This window comes from Passer montanus, unplaced genomic scaffold (assembly GCF_014805655.1).
Source record: "Passer montanus isolate IOZ18808 unplaced genomic scaffold, ASM1480565v1 scaffold106, whole genome shotgun sequence".
Taxonomy (NCBI): domain Eukaryota; kingdom Metazoa; phylum Chordata; class Aves; order Passeriformes; family Passeridae; genus Passer; species Passer montanus.
Genome location: NW_024357170.1, coordinates 3,195,503 through 3,212,901, shown reverse-complemented (window position 1 = coordinate 3,212,901; position 17,399 = coordinate 3,195,503). Strand labels below are relative to the sequence as shown.

The 17,399-nt window shown below is 43.1% G+C and overlaps 1 protein-coding gene across 3 annotated transcripts in view; it reads right to left on the bottom strand.

Moving 5' to 3' along the window:
- Nucleotides 1–5,739: 5,739 nt before the first annotated feature.
- LOC120507810 (inositol 1,4,5-triphosphate receptor associated 2-like) overlaps nt 5,740–17,399 on the bottom strand; it is a 35,426-nt gene continuing 23,766 nt past the window's right edge. For 2 of the 3 annotated variants that reach the window (XM_039720918.1, XM_039720908.1), the window contains exons 24-39: nt 16,784–16,865; nt 13,312–13,358; nt 13,165–13,229; nt 12,949–13,065; nt 11,461–11,543; nt 11,267–11,336; nt 10,522–10,576; nt 10,409–10,436; nt 9,725–9,883; nt 9,199–9,333; nt 8,316–8,463; nt 7,404–7,447; nt 6,723–6,800; nt 6,551–6,615; nt 6,018–6,119; nt 5,740–5,880 (exon numbers count right to left, since the gene is read on the bottom strand). In XM_039720918.1, coding sequence (XP_039576852.1) covers nt 5,772–5,880; nt 6,018–6,119; nt 6,551–6,615; nt 6,723–6,800; nt 7,404–7,447; nt 8,316–8,463; nt 9,199–9,333; nt 9,725–9,883; nt 10,409–10,436; nt 10,522–10,576; nt 11,267–11,336; nt 11,461–11,543; nt 12,949–13,065; nt 13,165–13,229; nt 13,312–13,358; nt 16,784–16,865 — 1,387 coding nt within the window. In that variant the 3' untranslated portion in view covers nt 5,740–5,771. The remainder of the gene's footprint in view (nt 5,881–6,017; nt 6,120–6,550; nt 6,616–6,722; nt 6,801–7,403; nt 7,448–8,315; nt 8,464–9,198; nt 9,334–9,724; nt 9,884–10,408; nt 10,437–10,521; nt 10,577–11,266; nt 11,337–11,460; nt 11,544–12,948; nt 13,066–13,164; nt 13,230–13,311; nt 13,359–16,783; nt 16,866–17,399) is intronic. The other variant, XM_039720926.1, reaches the window with a different exon arrangement.

Genomic DNA, 17,399 nt, shown 5'->3' with positions numbered 1-17,399 from the left:
CCATGGCATGCCCCAGGTGATCCTGCCTGTCCTGCCACAGGAAGCATATCACTTCACCTGCACAACTTAATGGCAGCTAATCATGGCACAGTCCACTGGCTGCCTGGTCAGGCTGCCCCTTCCAAAGGCCTTGGAAAAACACAGGGTGTTTGGAATAGTGGTGGTGACTTCAAATGCCTGCCTTGCACAGCTCTTTGTGGCAAAACAAGTGTGAGAAATTTTAAAAGAACCAAAAAGAACCCTAAAATAATAAGGAACAATAGCAAAGTTTTCAATTTCTTAATCCTCAAATCTCCACCACCACCCCCCCCCCAACTTAAAAGAAAAAGCATTTTTTGTGAAGAAAAATTAAGGAAAGGCTGAGGGGCAAAAAAGCAGAAAAGAAAAGCCACTGACTCCTGCGTGCCTGAGAGTTTTTTTGCGGGATGTGGATTTTGAGGGGTGCTGTGTCTCAACCCGGGAATCACAACAAAATGCAGGGAATTGGCTCTTTCTGCTTTGTCCTGAGAGCAGGGAGGGACATGGAATTATTTTAAGGTCACTTACACAATGGTGTGTGAGCCTGCAGATCCCATTTTCTTCCCTCTCCAAATGATGCCAGGGGATCACCTCACCCAGGAATATGAGACCATCTGGAAAATATCATCCAGTGCATTATTCCCTGTGTCAGAGGGATATTTATAGATAAAGTAAATAATGTTGTCACAATCCAGGCAAATAAGGAGAGGCTGCAAGGCAATGGAGTGTCTCCTCCCCCATCTCTGTGCAGGGCTTTGCCCCAGGAGGGGCCAGCTGGGATCTTTTAAGTCCCTTCCAACCCAAACCATTCTATGATTCCATAATCCTTCCAAATTCAGCCAGTTTTGGAGAGCAGGCAGGAGCAGTCGAACCAGTCCCTCACAGGACCAGGCTCCCTCAAATTCCCTTGCCCAAATCTGCTCCATAAAACCATATAATGCTCAGGAAGCTGTATATTTCAGAAAAAAAATAGGGTCATTTCAAAGGAGTTTCTCACAAGAAGTGAAACCCTTCCCCTCAGCTGAGCAGTTCAGGTTTTTCACTGTTTTGATCTAGCCCACTGAACAAAATACTGCCTTTGCCTTTAGAAAGGAAAAAATCCATTGAGCATGTTCGGGCCAACTCTCATTACAGGCTTCCTAAATTTATTGATGGAGAATTAAATATTCTCTTTAGATAGGCAGATAGATACATATCTGTGTCTGCAAAATGGTTTCAGGCTCTCAGTTTGTAAACCAATGGATATAATTCCCTTTGCAGCACTACCTAGCACGGCTCTGGGGTGTGATGTTATTATGGTCATAGAAAGGAAATGAAGAGCACGTGGCTGACCTTTCCCAGCTCAGGTCTGTCTTCCCAAAGGAAGTGTGTAGAATACCAACCATCTGGTTTAGCCTGTATTTCCTTCCCATTGGAGGTTTATCTCATAATTCCCAGGAGTGTAGGAAATCCTCTTTCAACACAGCCTCTTCTTGTCTGCTGGACTTGTGCTGGAATCACAGAACAGAATATTCCCAGCTGGAAGGGGCCCATATGGATCATCAAGTCCAGTTGAGGGAGGGAAGTATTGGATTTGGGGCCCTTGGGATGTGGCCCTTTGCAAATGACAGAGAAACAGCGATGAACCCCATGCTGGGGGCTATAAAGCAGGTAGCAGAGAGAAGTGGGAGAAATGTTCTCTGACAGTTTTGAAGTTAAAACAGGCATCAGAGTTCTGTAATATGGATGTCCTCACGTTTGTGTTTTGGTTTCGTTTTTTTTGTGCCCTGTATTTAGTACTGGTCTTCCAGAGTAGGGCAGTACCTTCAACCGGAGAATAACAAAATAGTTGTTATTACCTCATCTTCTAAAACCAGGCCTGCACCTTTCATGTACTTTGGGCTGACTGTTCAGATGCATCATTTTGTGGACTGAAAAAAGGAGGATGTTGGAATCGAGAAGAAAGGATTTACTCTTTGGTGTTCAGTTGTCTGCAGTTAGGGAGAGGAGAAGCAATTATGAGCAATTGCAGTGCCTGACTAGTGCACAAAGCCAGTCCATCTCCCTGGGATCCACATTCTGTTCTGCTGTAGTTAGGTGTCAGATTCAAGAAGCTGGAGTCTTTGTTCTTATTGGCAAAACACTGGACTTTCCAAAGGAACATCCAGCACCCTATGTTTCTGCTAGGTGACTTTTAAAAAGCTTGTTTCTATGAAATGTAAACTTCTACCACTGGGATTTAGCGTGCTTAATTTGTTCAGCATATGAACCATAGGTACCAGCTCAGTCAATAAACAATAAACAGTTTTCACTGTAACGTTTTCCACCTTCTTGAATCTTACTGCCTTTTAGTCTTTAATTTCAGGTAAGTCTTCTTTTTAAACAAACAAACAAACAAACATGAAGCAGGCAAAACTACATCTCCTTGTGTGGCACATTTAGATTGTATCCATGTTATCAGAGTTGTAGGAGTGTGTCAGTTTCTACAGAAGAAAAGATCCAGCTTTTGCCTCAAAAGATCACACGGATTTACTTGAATGGTGCAGAGGAAATTTTCTTTCTGAATCCCTCTTAAAAAATTTAAATGCTTTCCTGTGAAGCTGGATTAACCCAGACTGAGACACCAGGCTTCAGTTCACAGGATGGCCATAATACACAGGAATCACCAGGGTGTGTTTCACAGCTGGAGCAGGGAGAGGCTTGCATCCTTATCTTTTCTTCTTCCTTCTCCTCTTCTTTTTCCTTTGTCCTGCACCGTGATGGTATTTCTTCATCCATCTCACTGTCCTTTTGCCTATACCTGTCTGCATCTGCTGCTCAGTCCTTCTCCCTCGCTGTACTCTTCTCTTTATAGCCCCCTGTCCTGCTGCCCATCCCTCTCTTTCTCCATCCCTCTGCTGCACCTTCCCCCCACACCCACCTGCTGTGGTCATTTTCTCTCTCTGTCCTTGCTTCCCTCTTTGCCTCTGTATCCCTCTGTCCTTCCTGTGTGTTTACCACTCTGTCTTTTTATTTGCCCTTTTCGTGTTTCTTTTTATTCCCGGTTGCTCTGTCCTGTTCCCTGTGCTATTGTTTTTCACTGGATCCTTCTGTCCTGTTCCCTGTTCCTATTCTTTTTAAACCCCTCTCTGTCGTCCTCTGGGACATTGCCCATCACACTTGTTTTTATTTAATCTCCATTCTGCATCCTGTTCTTCCTTTTCTTCCCTTGTCCTTTCTGCTCCACTCCCGGTTTGTCTGTCCCTGGTGCTCCCATCCCGCTGCTGGATGGGTCCGTGAGCGCAGATTGGAATCCCGGTGCTCCCGTCCGACGGGGGCAGCAGCAGGGACGGTTAGGAGACAGCTCCTGCCCCGAGCGCAGGAAGGGAGTGGGAGCCCCCGGGCCGCGGGACGGCCACCAGCCTGTGACAGTGAAACTGCGCTTCAAGGTCCCTTCCAACGCAGGCCATTCCATGATCCATGGAAGCACTGCAATATCTCCATGTGAATGGAACAAAATTGATAAATGTAGGAAAGTTTTGATAACACTTGGGTTTTGTTGACATTTCTATTATTGTTAAATCACGTGGGGAGATAACAGGACAGATAGGAAAATGGAGTTTGTCCCCACACTTATTTTTATTTATTTTTTATGCTTATGTACATGTTTATCATGTTTATATAGAGATGTGTATTATTATATATATGTTTATGGGTGAGACACATAATCTTTATGAATCTGCCAGGCTCTGGGGAGATTTACTTCCTCAGAAAATGATGATTCAAATGCATAATCATGGTAGGTATTGGTGTAGTGTGGGGTGTTGCTGAGTATTACCTGAATGGGTGCTTAAAGTGAGATACCTGCTCTTGCACCTTGTTAAAAGAGGCCCTGATTGTAGGAAATAAAACTGTCTGTTCCACACGAGTTGCAAATTTCTCCAGTGTTGTAGTGTCATTCTTTGGTTGAATAAGAGTGAGTTTTCTTGTAATACTGACTTAAATAAAACAACTGCAAAATACTGGCATAATTTAGCTCCGCTTTACTGCATTTTAGAGTTGTCATTTTTTGATTTGGTCTCATTCTCTCAGAGCAAATTTCATAACAATTACAGTAGATGTTTTTACAGCATTGAACACTTTTTTCTTGATTCCTGTCAACAGTAACTTCTCTCCTCCTGTACCATCCCTTGTGATGATTTATGGGCTGGTTTGGCTTTTTTAAAGAAAATATTTATGGCCATTTTTGTCCACAGTGTTTCTGCCTTTTACTAACATTTTCCAATTAATTAAACCTTAAATTTATTATTTTGTATTATATATACATATTTGGGTTTTTTCTGTGCATAATTATCTTTGTTATCTGAAAATTGTATTTCATGTTAAATCCCTCTTGCTTCTCAAAATTATCATGTTTTTCACCTTCAGCCCATGACCTTTTGGTGCCTTATATTTATTTATTTTGATATATTTTGTTATTTGCCTCATTTCATATCAATACAATCTTACTAAACCTGTCCAGAATCCACTGTATTATTGTGTTTCTGAAACTCTTCTGTAGGTAATGATGGCCTCATTTTATCAGTAAAACCTTATTCCCATAGAAAGCATTTGGAACTGGCTACAAATCCAAACAGTATATTTCACATAGTAGAAATGTGCATTTGATCTGGAAAGTTTCAGTCAGTGGTTAGCTGCTGGTTTTGCCTTGCTGCATTTAAGCCTGTTCCACCTGTTGGAGAGCTCAAAAGTGTTCCTTTCTCCTCCCAGCTCTACCAAGAGAAATACAGAGAGTTCTAGCAGCCTACTACTGATGCTCCTTGTTTCTTCTCAAAGTTCAAGCCACTCATGATTATCCACCTGTTCTGTGGTGTATAAATCAGTACACCAGTGTCATTTCTGAATTCCTACACAAAGCTGGCTTTCCTCAGGATCTGTAAATGAAAGGTCACAGCCCCAAGTATCAGATGATGTGGGTAATACCCAGCATAGCAAAAATATCAGTATTTGAAGCCTAAACCAGAAAGGAGCTTCCATGACCAGTAAGTTGCTTTCACTGGTTTGTACAACAGGATAATCAGTATATGTTGTCTTCAGTAGTGGTGGAGGAGGAGGAGGTGCTTTCCCACATCACAGGAAAATGGATGAGTCCTTTTGCCCTCAGAGCAGCTTTGAAAAGAGCTGGAGTGAACATTTTCCCAGCAGAGTACTCTCCCAAGTATGTCCCTGTGCCCAGGAAGGTGAGTGCCAGAGAGGTTCCTGGTGGTTTTTCCCCGTTTTTCACTCAGGTCACCCTTTCCTGCACTGGGAGCTGCTGTGCTGCCAGCTGAGCCAGGGACTGAGTAAAGCAGGCTCTGGCACTGCTGTAACACAGGGAAATAGAGAGAGATCTGTTTGTTTGATTTGTACTTGTACTGCAGGCTGCCCTGGCAGAAGTGAAGGCCTATGAACAGATGGCTCTGCTTGCAGCTGCTTTTGCTCACAGCAAGTGGAATAGAGAAGCAGGGCCAGAGCAAGTCACGTTCAAGTTTTGTGGAGTCCTACCAAACTTCAGGGCAGACCAGAACGGATCCCTTCCCCAGTTAGAAACAATTAACTCACCTGTGGTGGCTTCAGCCAGCTCAGCTCAGCCATCCACCCATGCCCCTGGTCCTCACACTGGTTCTGAAGAGGATTCACAAAAGCTGCCTTGCAAGAGTGGCAAGAAATCTTGCTCATAGAAAGCATTGAAAGTCCTGGCCTTTTGTTTGAACCCATGTGCCCCTCCCAAACATGGCTTTAACTTGTGAAGGAACTTACATTGACTCCAGGGTCCATTTGGGTGGGTATTTTCCTTTTTCAGAGACACTTTCCTTCCTAGTTAGTTGTTCCTGTACTTTAGCAGGTGATTCCAACTGCTCATTCCTGTAAACAAGAATCAACAGCTCCAAAGCTTTGCCAAATTCACAATAGCTTGGCTTTATAGCCCTGACCAGGTGATGAATTAAAAGCTTGTTAAAAACTAAACCAGCACACCTGGGGAAGGCTCCTGCTGAACTTACTTGGTTTCAAAAGGCTCCTCTTCATACTCCGCCCAGGAATAGGTGCTGAGGAACCTCTGCAGTGAAGGACGCTTCTCATTCTGCTTCACCCCTAGTCTGCCCCTGCCATGTGTTAAACAAATTTGTCTGATTTTCCCCAGCAGATAGAGAACAGAAAATCAGAAATTTAGCAGCAGCCTAATCATTTGGTTAAGCACAGACAAATAACTTACAAATTTAATTGCTTGAAATTAGGATCATTTAAAAAAAAACAAATGAAATAAAACAAAACTACAGATCCATCCATTGTAAATATTTAGATTTTACACTTTAGTTCTAAAGCAAGAAAATTGTGGGATTTTTTTTAAAGCTCTCGATGCTCAATAAATTAAAAAGGTGAGCTCATAAAACATGATTACAGCACATAAAACTAATGTGAAAGGTGTAGCCTAAACATTATTGTATCCCAAGATGCTCCATAAACTGCTTACTACAGGCACAGTTAGAGTGGAAAAATATTTCCCCCATTCAAAGTCAAGCCCTGGTGACTTTACCAACTGCTTGATCTCCTGCTGAATGTGTCACTCCGTTCATCCCCATCAGGTTCATGGAACTGGGCCTGGAGGAGAAATTTGCCACGTTTACTGCACTGGCATTCTGACGCTTCATCCCAACCAGTTTTGGGGAGGGGAAGCACCTCAGCATCCCTCAGCAGCCCCTACTTACCAGTGGCACCCCAATCCCTGCATTCCCGGCACTCCTGGGCACTGTTGCAATGCTAACTCTCCGCAGGGCTAACGAGGGCTATGCAAATAAGAAGCATTACTGGCTCTTAGCAAGGCACAACTGAGTTATTCACTGAGCACACAAAACACCATCTGGTTTGTACAAACGATATTAAAAAAGGAGATGCTGACGCTTAGCATGAAGTGACACACAAAGAATCCAATTTCAAGCGCAGATCAAATCAGATTTTTCAACCAGCATCTTTCCACAGTAAGTGGTTTCTGCCCACCTGAGTGAGACTGGCTGCACAGCTTCCAGCAAAATACCAACATTGAAGTTAACTAAATTCCCCTAACATCACTCACAGGAATTCCTATCCTCAGTTTGAGCTGCTCACATATTTTTGTGCTAAACCCTCCTTTAATTCAAAGGGAACCACACGTGAACAGTATTTCTTAACCAGTGAGTGAGAGCCCAACGATTCCACCTTCATCTTCTAAGGAGGACCACTTAGAAGTTGGTGGGGTGCCTGAAAAGTAGACCCTCACGTTTGAGACACCAGCCTACATTTGTGACAGAAAAGCACCAAGTCAAGCATGCAGCAGAGCACCAGCTCTATATAAAACAAAGAAAAATACACGCACATTTAAAAATTTTGAAATTTCATGTAAGGACCATTACCTTAAAGTTAAAAGGACCTGGTAGCTTCTTATTCATAGATTCATCTGTGAAGAGATCAGACATCAGAGCTTTATAGGAGGAGCTTGCTGCTTAGAGGAGTGCAGTGAGTTTAATTTGCAACCGAAGGTCTGACTTTCTGCAGTGTTTGTTTAAACAAACCACTCTCAGAAAGCAAAAATGAGGTATCAGGAAAAAGCTTCGTATTTCATTAAATAAGTTCATAACATTCACACATTACCCATCCTTTGCAAGCATTAACTCCTGTCACTACCATCAAATATATTCTATTATTGAGGTAGTGTCCTGTTACAGGACTGTCTTTCACAGTCAGGACTGTAATCCAAAAGGTTCCTGCAAGGATTTTCTGGTGTGGAAGACTTTTCTTTTGGTGTTTAAAAAACACATCCTATTTTTCAGAAGAATTTAATACTTCCCTGGCAAAACTACAGGTGCACAGCACTGGCTGCAAACCTGGCTGCTTAGAAGGGAAAATAGAGGCCCGCTGCACTTAAGGGGTTGGTAATTCCCATGCAGAAAAGGGCAGGGTGCAGGCTGTAAAGAGTAGCCAAAGCTCAGCTATCTAGCAATAGCTACTGTGAACAAGCACCTAAACCTACTGCTCACAAGGAATAAGATGGCTTAAAGCCAGGACATTCCTGTGTACTTGCAGTGGTCCCACACACATACACCGTGAGATCCATGACAGTTTAGGTACAAGTTTGATTTCAGAGAGCTGCTTTTAATAGTATTAATAGACAGCTATTCCTCTCCAGCCTCCACTTTTTAGAAGGGGGGACAACACAACCATATAATTCTATCACCTAAGATGTGGAGGGATCACACAACTATTCTGCAGCTATAAGGGTCTGTCTGGCAGGTGCTAGCAAGGGGAAAGATACTTTTCCTGGTTACCTCTCTCTCCAAGGGAGCTGAAGGACCTCTCGTTCTGGAGCAGGACCTGCTTGAGCTCCTCAAGCTCAGCATGTTCTTTGGTGTACATGCGCTTCAGGTTCTCCACATGCTGGATCATCACCTCCACAGCCTTGCTCACCCGGCTCTCCTAAGGGAGCAGGGAAAGCAGCAGCTCTCAGGAACTGCCTAATGTTTGGAGATTTCCCCCTCAAGCATCTGCTATCTCACTTTTATCCTCCCTTTCAAAGCTTTACTACAAACCCTGTCCTGGCACATGGTACACAGGCTTCATTTCTCTGGGGATCACCCTTGTTGTAAAATAAGTCAGTCTTCAGTTTTCCAAGCTCTTACAACTCATTATCATCATTTCCTCTGATCTACAGTCTCAGCTGCCATCATGCATTTGCTGGTATTGCCAAGTCATATTTTCATGCTGCTCTGGGGTATGATACACAACTATATCTAACATCTGAGCAGGACTTAGTAAGTTTCCATAGATTTAGCTGATTAGCTACCCTTTCCATAAGGCACAGAACCACATTTGCAGCATCAAGGCCTTTGTTACCTCACTGCTTGGTATTTTGTACATCTCACTACTGCAAAGTCTTTATTGTTTGTTTCTTTTTTTCAACCAGAACCTTATTTCTGCTGTGGGTTGTTGCACAATTCTAGTGCAGCATAGCTGCTCACAGTGCCTGGGATTCCTTATAAGAACACAGAGAAGAAAAGGCCAGGATTAAGCTGCCCTGACCAGTCTACACTACACACACCAGATTCCCAAATGCAATCCTGGAACCATAAGCCCAGTAAAAAGATGTGGCTATCCCTTTGCAGCTAAAAGGTTTTAGCTTTGTACAAAGTACTTTCAGATGGAAAGTGTTACCTGATTAATAGCTCCCAACATCTCTGCTCTGCTGGCAACTCGAGCTGCATATTGACTAAGGAACTGCAGACTTTTCTGCAGCTTCTTAATGATCTCCTGTGCCTGGTTGTCTTCTTCACACAAAGGAGCTAATGCCTAAGAACACACAATAGTAAGAAAACTGGTTATTAACAGAGAATGAAGGGTTGAGCTGATGACACTGAGGAGCTGCATTCAGGCCCACATCAACATCCTTAATCAGTGTAACTTGGATAGAGAGCTCCAGTGGGCAGAGACTGGAGCATAAAAGCAGCTGAAGCAGGGTTCAGATGTTTCTGCAACAGAAGAATTCCCTGCCTGAGCACATAATGCACTTGGATCAATGCACCCCTCACAATCTCTCATATTTCAACTGCACTGCTCCAGAACTTCATTCATATTTGCTCATCATGTATCACATATACACACCCCCTTTAAAGAGCTGTTTTAAGAGAGACACTCACATCTACTTATCTCATCCACCCTACCAGCCCTGGCCAACACTGACCTCTAACATATTCACAGCATTTGTGATCTCCTTTTTCAAGTTTTCTTCAGCCAGGTCTCGGGACCTCTCTTCAAGTTTCACTCTTTTGTCCAAGGTAAACAAGTCACACTTAAAACCTAAAGACAGCCTCAGAAATTCAGCCTGTTGTAGAAGAAAAGACTTCAGAGGAATCCAAGTGATGCAGAAGTTTATGTAGATTTGGACACTAATATGACATTTGGGCTATACCCTGTGACCAAAGTTTAGGAGAAATACAGAAGAATAAGTGAACGTGACCCACTTCCTTAAAGCAGGTCTTCCCATCTGTAATGATGGTGGGAATGTTCTGCAGCCAGAAGAGGTGACATCCTGACAGCACACTGTGCCATCTGTGCCTTTTGACAAAACTGTCTTAAATCAGCACATTCTGCCTCGGAGGAGGTCACAGCTGTGCTCCTTGAAGCTTACAAACAAATGTCACAGTAGTGACAAGTCTTTGTTCAATTTTACAGATTTTCACCTTTCTCCATCCCATCTCTTGCAAAAATTTCCATTAGGCTTGGAAAGAGATTTCAGAAGTTAGCCTACAGAATGACCCAGCTTAAACTGGATGTCTTTCTTTGACATAGGAGGGAATATTAACCAGAGTTTATCTACAAAATCTGATATCTGAAATACTTCAGGATACAAGCAGTTGAGACTTACCTCCACTTCCTTCTCATTTGGGGAGTCACTGTAGGAGAAGAAAGAGAACCATGGAACAGACTGTGACTTTAAATTAATACCTGCAGGTGATCACTGAAAGTGAAAACTCTTACGGCTCATTTTGCTTCGTTTTATCTCCTTTAATGCCACCTGCAGTGGGTGAAGTCCCTGAGACAAAAAAAAAATTTCAGGCCAAAGTGAAAAAATAGCCTCCCCAAACCAACCTGTGAGTCTCTTGTAATCTTTCACAGAAGCCCCTGTTCAAGATTTCCAGTATTAAGCTTTTACCATTGAAAAGAACTCGTGTGCCTCAGATTCTATTCGGTGTGAGGCACCACAGCACTGCCACTTGTACAAAGCCCCAAAAGTCAGCTTTTCAGGGCACTTCAGCTGGCATCTTATTAGCACAGAAATGGTTAATTGAAGGTTTTTGCTTCAGGATGTTATGCAATTTACTACTTGAAAGCTTTTAGTGATTTCCAAAAGCAAAAGAGGAGGTGATTTGAAAAGTAGGTATGCCTAAGGAGAAACAACATCCTGCTCCTCTCTATCATGGATAGCACAGAGATGCTTCTTTTACAAATTGCTGGGGAGAGCAGGAGTGACAAAGATGTTTCAAATATCCCAACTCCTTTGCAGCTAAGAATTTTCCTCCTGTCTAGAGGAATGCGGAGCTGGTTAGATCAGTATCTATAGAAATCAGAACAGCAGATTTTGCATGATACCACTTTTGTTCTCTTAATTTTGATCTCCAACTGCAGGTACCAAGCCCTAAAAGCCTCTTATCACACTCTCTACACAACTCTGCACTCAGCTTGTGCTTCAGTAATATGAAGGTGGTCAGCAAAACCCCCTTACCTTTCCTGCTGGGAAGCACAGCTGGTGCTTCCTCACTCCACTCATTATTTTTCTGTTCCTGGTCCACTTCCTAAGGGCACATCAGAGCAGTTAGAGCAAGGGAGCAGCCACACCACCCCTGGAGGGGCCTGTCCCCTCCTTTGTCACTGCTCAGCCAACCCAGTTGGGCTTTTCACTGTCACCAGTACTCTTACTGGGTCTTGCTTCAAAACATTTTGAAACACAGGCTTGTGTTCTTCCATAGCCAGGCAGGATTCCTTCTTGATCTGACTTGGTCCTGTGGAAAACATTCCCAAATGCAAATGTAACAATTAATAATGCACACACAGCTTCCAACATCCACCATTTTAGCCATGGGCCAACTGAGCTAAAAAACTGCACCGAATGCCATGAAAGACCACTAAGAAAAAGAGGAGGCAGCAAAGAACACTATAAAGACACACAGGAAGAAGTATGATAACTACAATTGGAAAAAAACTCCCATAAGAAGTGTTATATGTCTACAGCTGAGAATATCATGTACTTCCTGTAGTTAAAGATGCAGGAGTTACAGTAATATTCCCTTGGATAAATTAATTTCATTATTTTGCTACCAGCAGGAAGATTTCTTTTTTTGTTGGCATGTTTGCTGTTTAAAGAGGCAGCTTTTAATTAATATTTATACCTTTAAAAACATCTAGAATATTTTGTTTTCTTCTCTGTTTATGCAGTCACACATAGCTGTGAGCCAAAGAAATGGCACAGGGTAAAACAAAAAAGAAAAAAAAAACACCAGAAAAACTCCAGCTTCAGGTTTGAAGCCTGCAAGGGGAGATTTATCAGTCCTAATATTAGGAACATTTGCTTTTCAGAGATGTGCAACAGATAGCTGGATTCTCAGACTTTAAAGCTATTGGGACTTCCTTAAATTTGTTCTGCATATGTGGTTCTTCTTAGCCAAAGGCACCTGGATCACATATGAAAATTAACAGTAGAGGGAAATCAGTAGAAAGAAAATGCTTTTAAATGAAGGTACAGAGGAAAGAAACAAAACCAAATAAGAAACTGTAGTCTTATATGGAGGTAAAGATTAAAAAAATATTATAAACAAGCACGCACAGGTATTCTGTGCTGCTTATTTAGATCAGCTTCACAAAACCATCTTAATTAGTGTATACAGATGCTCCAGTTTTGGTTTGGGGTTTTATAGTTTGTCAGTGGAAGAAAACCATCAGAGCTGGTAAGAATCTGGTGGGTGTTCATGGCTCTAGCAAAGACAGAACAATACTTAAATGCTTCTACCCTCATCTCTCCTCTTGACCCATCCCAGCTTCTTGTGCAACAGCCTTGAAAGAGAGTAAAGTGCTTAGTGACACTGTTGAACTAAATAACTGTTTAAACCCATAAAAACATGTTTTCTCTTGTTAAAGTGGTCTGGGATTTTGTACCTGCTCACTGTTTTGCTAGCTGAGCAAGCCCCAAGATCTCACGATGTTGTTTCATGCTCCCTTGCCTGCAGTGCTATGGTAAGAGGGGTAAAAAAACTTTACTCCTACTCAGCTTCAGGGAGGCTTGAGAGCACTGGCAGGTGAAAACACTTGCAAAAATAGAAATTCTCATGTTGTTGCTCTTACTCAGCCTGCTCACTTCAAAGATGTGCTGGAAGCAAAGTGTTTCCTGAGTGGGTGCAGCAGCCACTGTACCTGACACGGGAGCAGCTGTGTCCTTATTGCTGCTTGTCTCTGGTGCCACAGAAGCTGGCACATCTTCCCCTCTCTTGTGTAAGCCCTTGGATGATCTTTCCTCCATAACAAGGCAGCCTGCAACACCAGCCAGCAGAAAACACAGCTTTCTTTGTTCAGTAAACACACAGACTTGGGCACATCCAGGACTTCCAGTGCTCCAGGTTAAGGACTCACCCAGTACCGGTGCTATGTTTTCCACTGAGGATGCAAGAGCATCTCGGGCTGATGTTAAGTGATCACTGCCAAAACAAAGCCATTTCAGATACTCACCCAATGATACAGATCTTAATAAATGCTTTTAAAACATGCACAAGACCTGACCTGGATGCAATCAGCGTGGCTGGTGGTGTTGACGCCTCATGGTCAATCTTCAGAGAGAGAGCGAGAGAGAGAAAAGAGTATCAGAAGATTAATGACAGTATAAAAACATGTATGTCAAAAATAATTTTCCCAGCTGTGCCTAAACTATTTCAGCAGTGGAGAACTAGCTGGTAAGTTCACAGATTCACCCATTAGTCTAAAGCCATTTCAGGAATGTCATACCCAGATGTGTTTTGGTTCCTGACTCAATGGCTTGCTCCTAGCTCACATCTTCAGTGACCAACAAATGTGTTACTGCACCACCACTGCTCCATCTTAACTTTGTGCATCAGGAGAGATCCATTTTTAGAGTGTCAAAATCTACAAATGAGGTGCACAGAGCTTCATTTGGCTGTAGAGATCAGACTCATTAGGTAAATAAAAGTGCCAATCATCACAACATGAGCAAGCAGATGGTTCAGAACACTTGTGTTCTGTGTTGTACATCAATGTTATATATAACAATTACCCAAGCCCCTTTAGAGGCCTCAAGCCTCCCTGGTGTGCAAAGAGCAGAGGAACAAAGCAATTAAAAGCTGGCAGTTTTGCTCATGTTCCTCTAGTTGCCAGAGTGCGGTTTTGGACCTGAGCCTTATCACATCACAGACAAAACCAATATCCTCTTGAGGCTTTAAATTTCAAGGGAGGTGCTATATGTGCAATATCCCTCTTCTGCATTTCACCCCGGAAAGCTCCATCTCGCTTATTCAGTTTTGGGTTGGTCTCTCTTTATGGGTGAAATACAGAGGAGAACTGATGAGGTTTAAAGGGTTAAGTTGGTAATGACTTGTGCTGAATTGCACCCAGTGTTGAAGATAAGTGCTGCATAGCAAACAAAACCAGCCCAAACCCACTCCTCTCTCCAAGAAGAGAAGGAAGAAGGCTGGACAGCTCCCTACACAGCAAGCACCCAAGAGCACTGCTGAAGTGTGTGTGGAGAAACAACAGAAAAACCACATCTGCAAGTTCTGGTTCTGTGTTCTGGTGTCTTTCCTACCCCACTCCAATTCCCTCAGATGACACAGGAAACCCAGAAAATTAGAACAGGAGGTATCCAAGGGCCCTGATCACTCCTAAGAGTGACCAACTGCTCCCAGCATCAGGAAGTGCCTTTTCCCTCCTCCCTGCCCGAGCTGGGCTGCTCTTGCACAGCCCTGGCCCAGCCAGGTGGATGCTTCCCCTAATGCAAATTCAGGCTATTTTTATTATTATTTGAATTCTTTCATAAGGATGAGGAAGTGCAGCAATACATTTGCCTTGTTCAGGCCATTGGGTCTGCAGAAGTACTGGGGAGGGAGAATACGATCATGTAAAAAGAAAAGAAATCTAAAGGGCTTTTAAAACTAACACACAGTGCCCACGTAAACAGAAAAGCCATTGCATCACACAGAACTGAAATTATACATTAGGCTAAATTACCTGTACCTGCCCAGATGGGCACATGGTCAGTGATTTCTGTTTGCAATGAAGGAAAACCCTCAATTCAGTTTTTTAAAACCCTAAGCTGGCTGCCAGGATTGTACACTCCATGGATTCCATAGAAAGGGGAAAAAAAAAATCCCAATTAAAGATAAACACTACATTCTAGATTTCTTAATAAAATAGAATCGCACAATGGCTTGGGTTGGAAGGGACTTTAGAAATCAAAGTTCCAGCCACTGGAAGGGACATCTTCCACTATCCCAGGCTGCTCAGACTGACATCCAACCTGGCCTTGGATACTTCCAGGGATGAGGCAGCTACAGCTTCTCAGGGCAGCCTGTGCCAGGGCCTCACCACCCTCACAGTAAAATCTGTTTGCATGAGCACTGGAGAACAGCACAGTCCTTTAATGAAGAACAGCCAAAGAAGATCCTGAAGCCCATCCCTATTCACTTTTCCCACCTCCATCCCTCTGATTAGCATAATAACCCAAGGGTTCTCTGTCTCAGCCCATGAATTCTGGCCACAGTCTTATACAACTTCACCCAAACAATCATTAACATTTGGAAGGCCTGTCTGGTTTTCAGACTGTGGTATGACTTCCACAAAGCCAAACAAGAACAAAAAGACCCAAGTTTCTCTTGGCTCTCAAGTGGTCTTTTATTAAGTAGCTCCTGAACTTCTATAGTGACAATGATTTGGCACAAATAATTTGAGTTCCTTACAAGCTGATCTGATCAAATACATCTGCAACTGCAGAGTAATAAAACTCCAAAGAAAACTAGGGAGACACATTTTACTGAACAAGGATATGCAACTTTTCCTACATGCCAGAGTTTAGAACAGATACTTGGCACAGCCCATTTGCCTTTTCTCTGGGGCAAGATTTAACATTTTTATCTTCCCCCTTCAGAACATTCAGATACAAAGCTTATACTAAAATGTGATAACAAGGATGGAAAAGAAATTTTTGAGACCAGCTGGAATTACAGAAAGCCCCAGAGCAACAAAGCATAGATGTTTCACACACCTTGGCACAGCTGTGACTTTCCAGAAAGACTGGATAAAGTAGGAACCCTTTAGAGGATCCTCTTTAAGAGCACTTAATAGCAGCACAAGCTGGGAGCTCTTCACCTGCTCTACCCCACTGTGCTGAAATCAGAGTCCCCAGCACTCTTACTTTCTACCCACACTGCACTTTCCACTTTGATTTACCACTACAACCAGACCATCCTGTATTCACAGGTACCACACACCAGGCAGGATCACACTGAGACTGGCTGCTTTTTGGTCCCAAAAGGTTATTTCCAGGTCCACAGAAATCACTGATCAATATTCTTCCACCCTCCCCACCAATACAGGGGTTTGTAAAGCTCATTAGGAGCCTTGTGTGGTGGAGCTGAGGTCTAGACTTCAACAGTGAGGACTGAGGCACAGCTTAGGTGTGCTCAGCTGCAGTTTCTCTTGCTGCTGCCACAAAACTGCAGCTCAAGCTGTAGATGCAGGATTCAGGACAGCAGTGAAGGCATAGCTGAGTATACCAGCTAAAGGAAAGCTCCCCTATAACAAAGATGGAGTTTTTCAGCTGTTACATGGTGCCCATGGGTGAAAGTGTAAAGAAAGGCAGTACTCCCAACTGAGGTATCCTGTGGCTCCTTGCAGGTGGAAAAAAGGAGCAAAAACCACTCAGTTCTTCCCTGGAAGAACCAATTGTTACCACAGAACCAGCACTGTCTCCAGCCTGGAAACCAAATCTAAAACACTCCACAGCTAAAAGCACGACCCAGTTGCACGTGAACATGAAGACATTTAGTTTTATAACCAAGGTATTGCAGAAACATACTCAAACAGAAGGGAACACCCCCACAGCACCCTGCTGACTGATGCCAGCTCCATCCACTGTGGAGCAGTGCTAATTTATAGCTGAGCCATCTGCACCTGGGTCTGAACAACACATGAAATTCTTGGGCCTATTCAAAACCACATCTCGGGTATCAGAGCCAGCACTCACCTCAGCAAGTGAAGAATCCATCATTGTAATGGAAACAGGAAGGTCTGCATCAGTGTAGTCATCAGCAGAGCATATTTTCCACCTGGCAACACAAGCTTTATTTGCATATTACCCAAACAACAGAGAGATAGAGTGCCCATTTTCCTTAAGCACATAACAAGTGAAGTCACCATGCTGTGCAGTCAGTGAGCTGGTCTCTCGGGAAAAGAAAAATTCATCACCAACATCAATCCCTCCTCCCCCAAACATCAAGAACCACCACCAGTCCTTTTCCCAACCTCCTCCACACTGCACTATTCTACAGAAAACCAGTGGCAAAAGCTTTGAGAACTGCTGAGTCTCTTGCTGCACACTGCCTGCTTCTGCACCTTCAGGAACATCCTCATCTTTTAAAATATTCACTACAATTCACTTCAGCTTTCATAATCTCAAGCAGTTCAATCTCCATTTTAAAGATCTAAGAAGGCAGCTTGATAGGCAAGGACCTCAGAATTCCTGCTCTAAGCTCTGCAAAAGAAAAGTGACTCCTCAAAGCCAATAGGATTTTGGCACCTAATGGGAACACCAATTGTTAAATTGGTGTTAATTGTTAAATTAAACATGGAAGATAGACAAG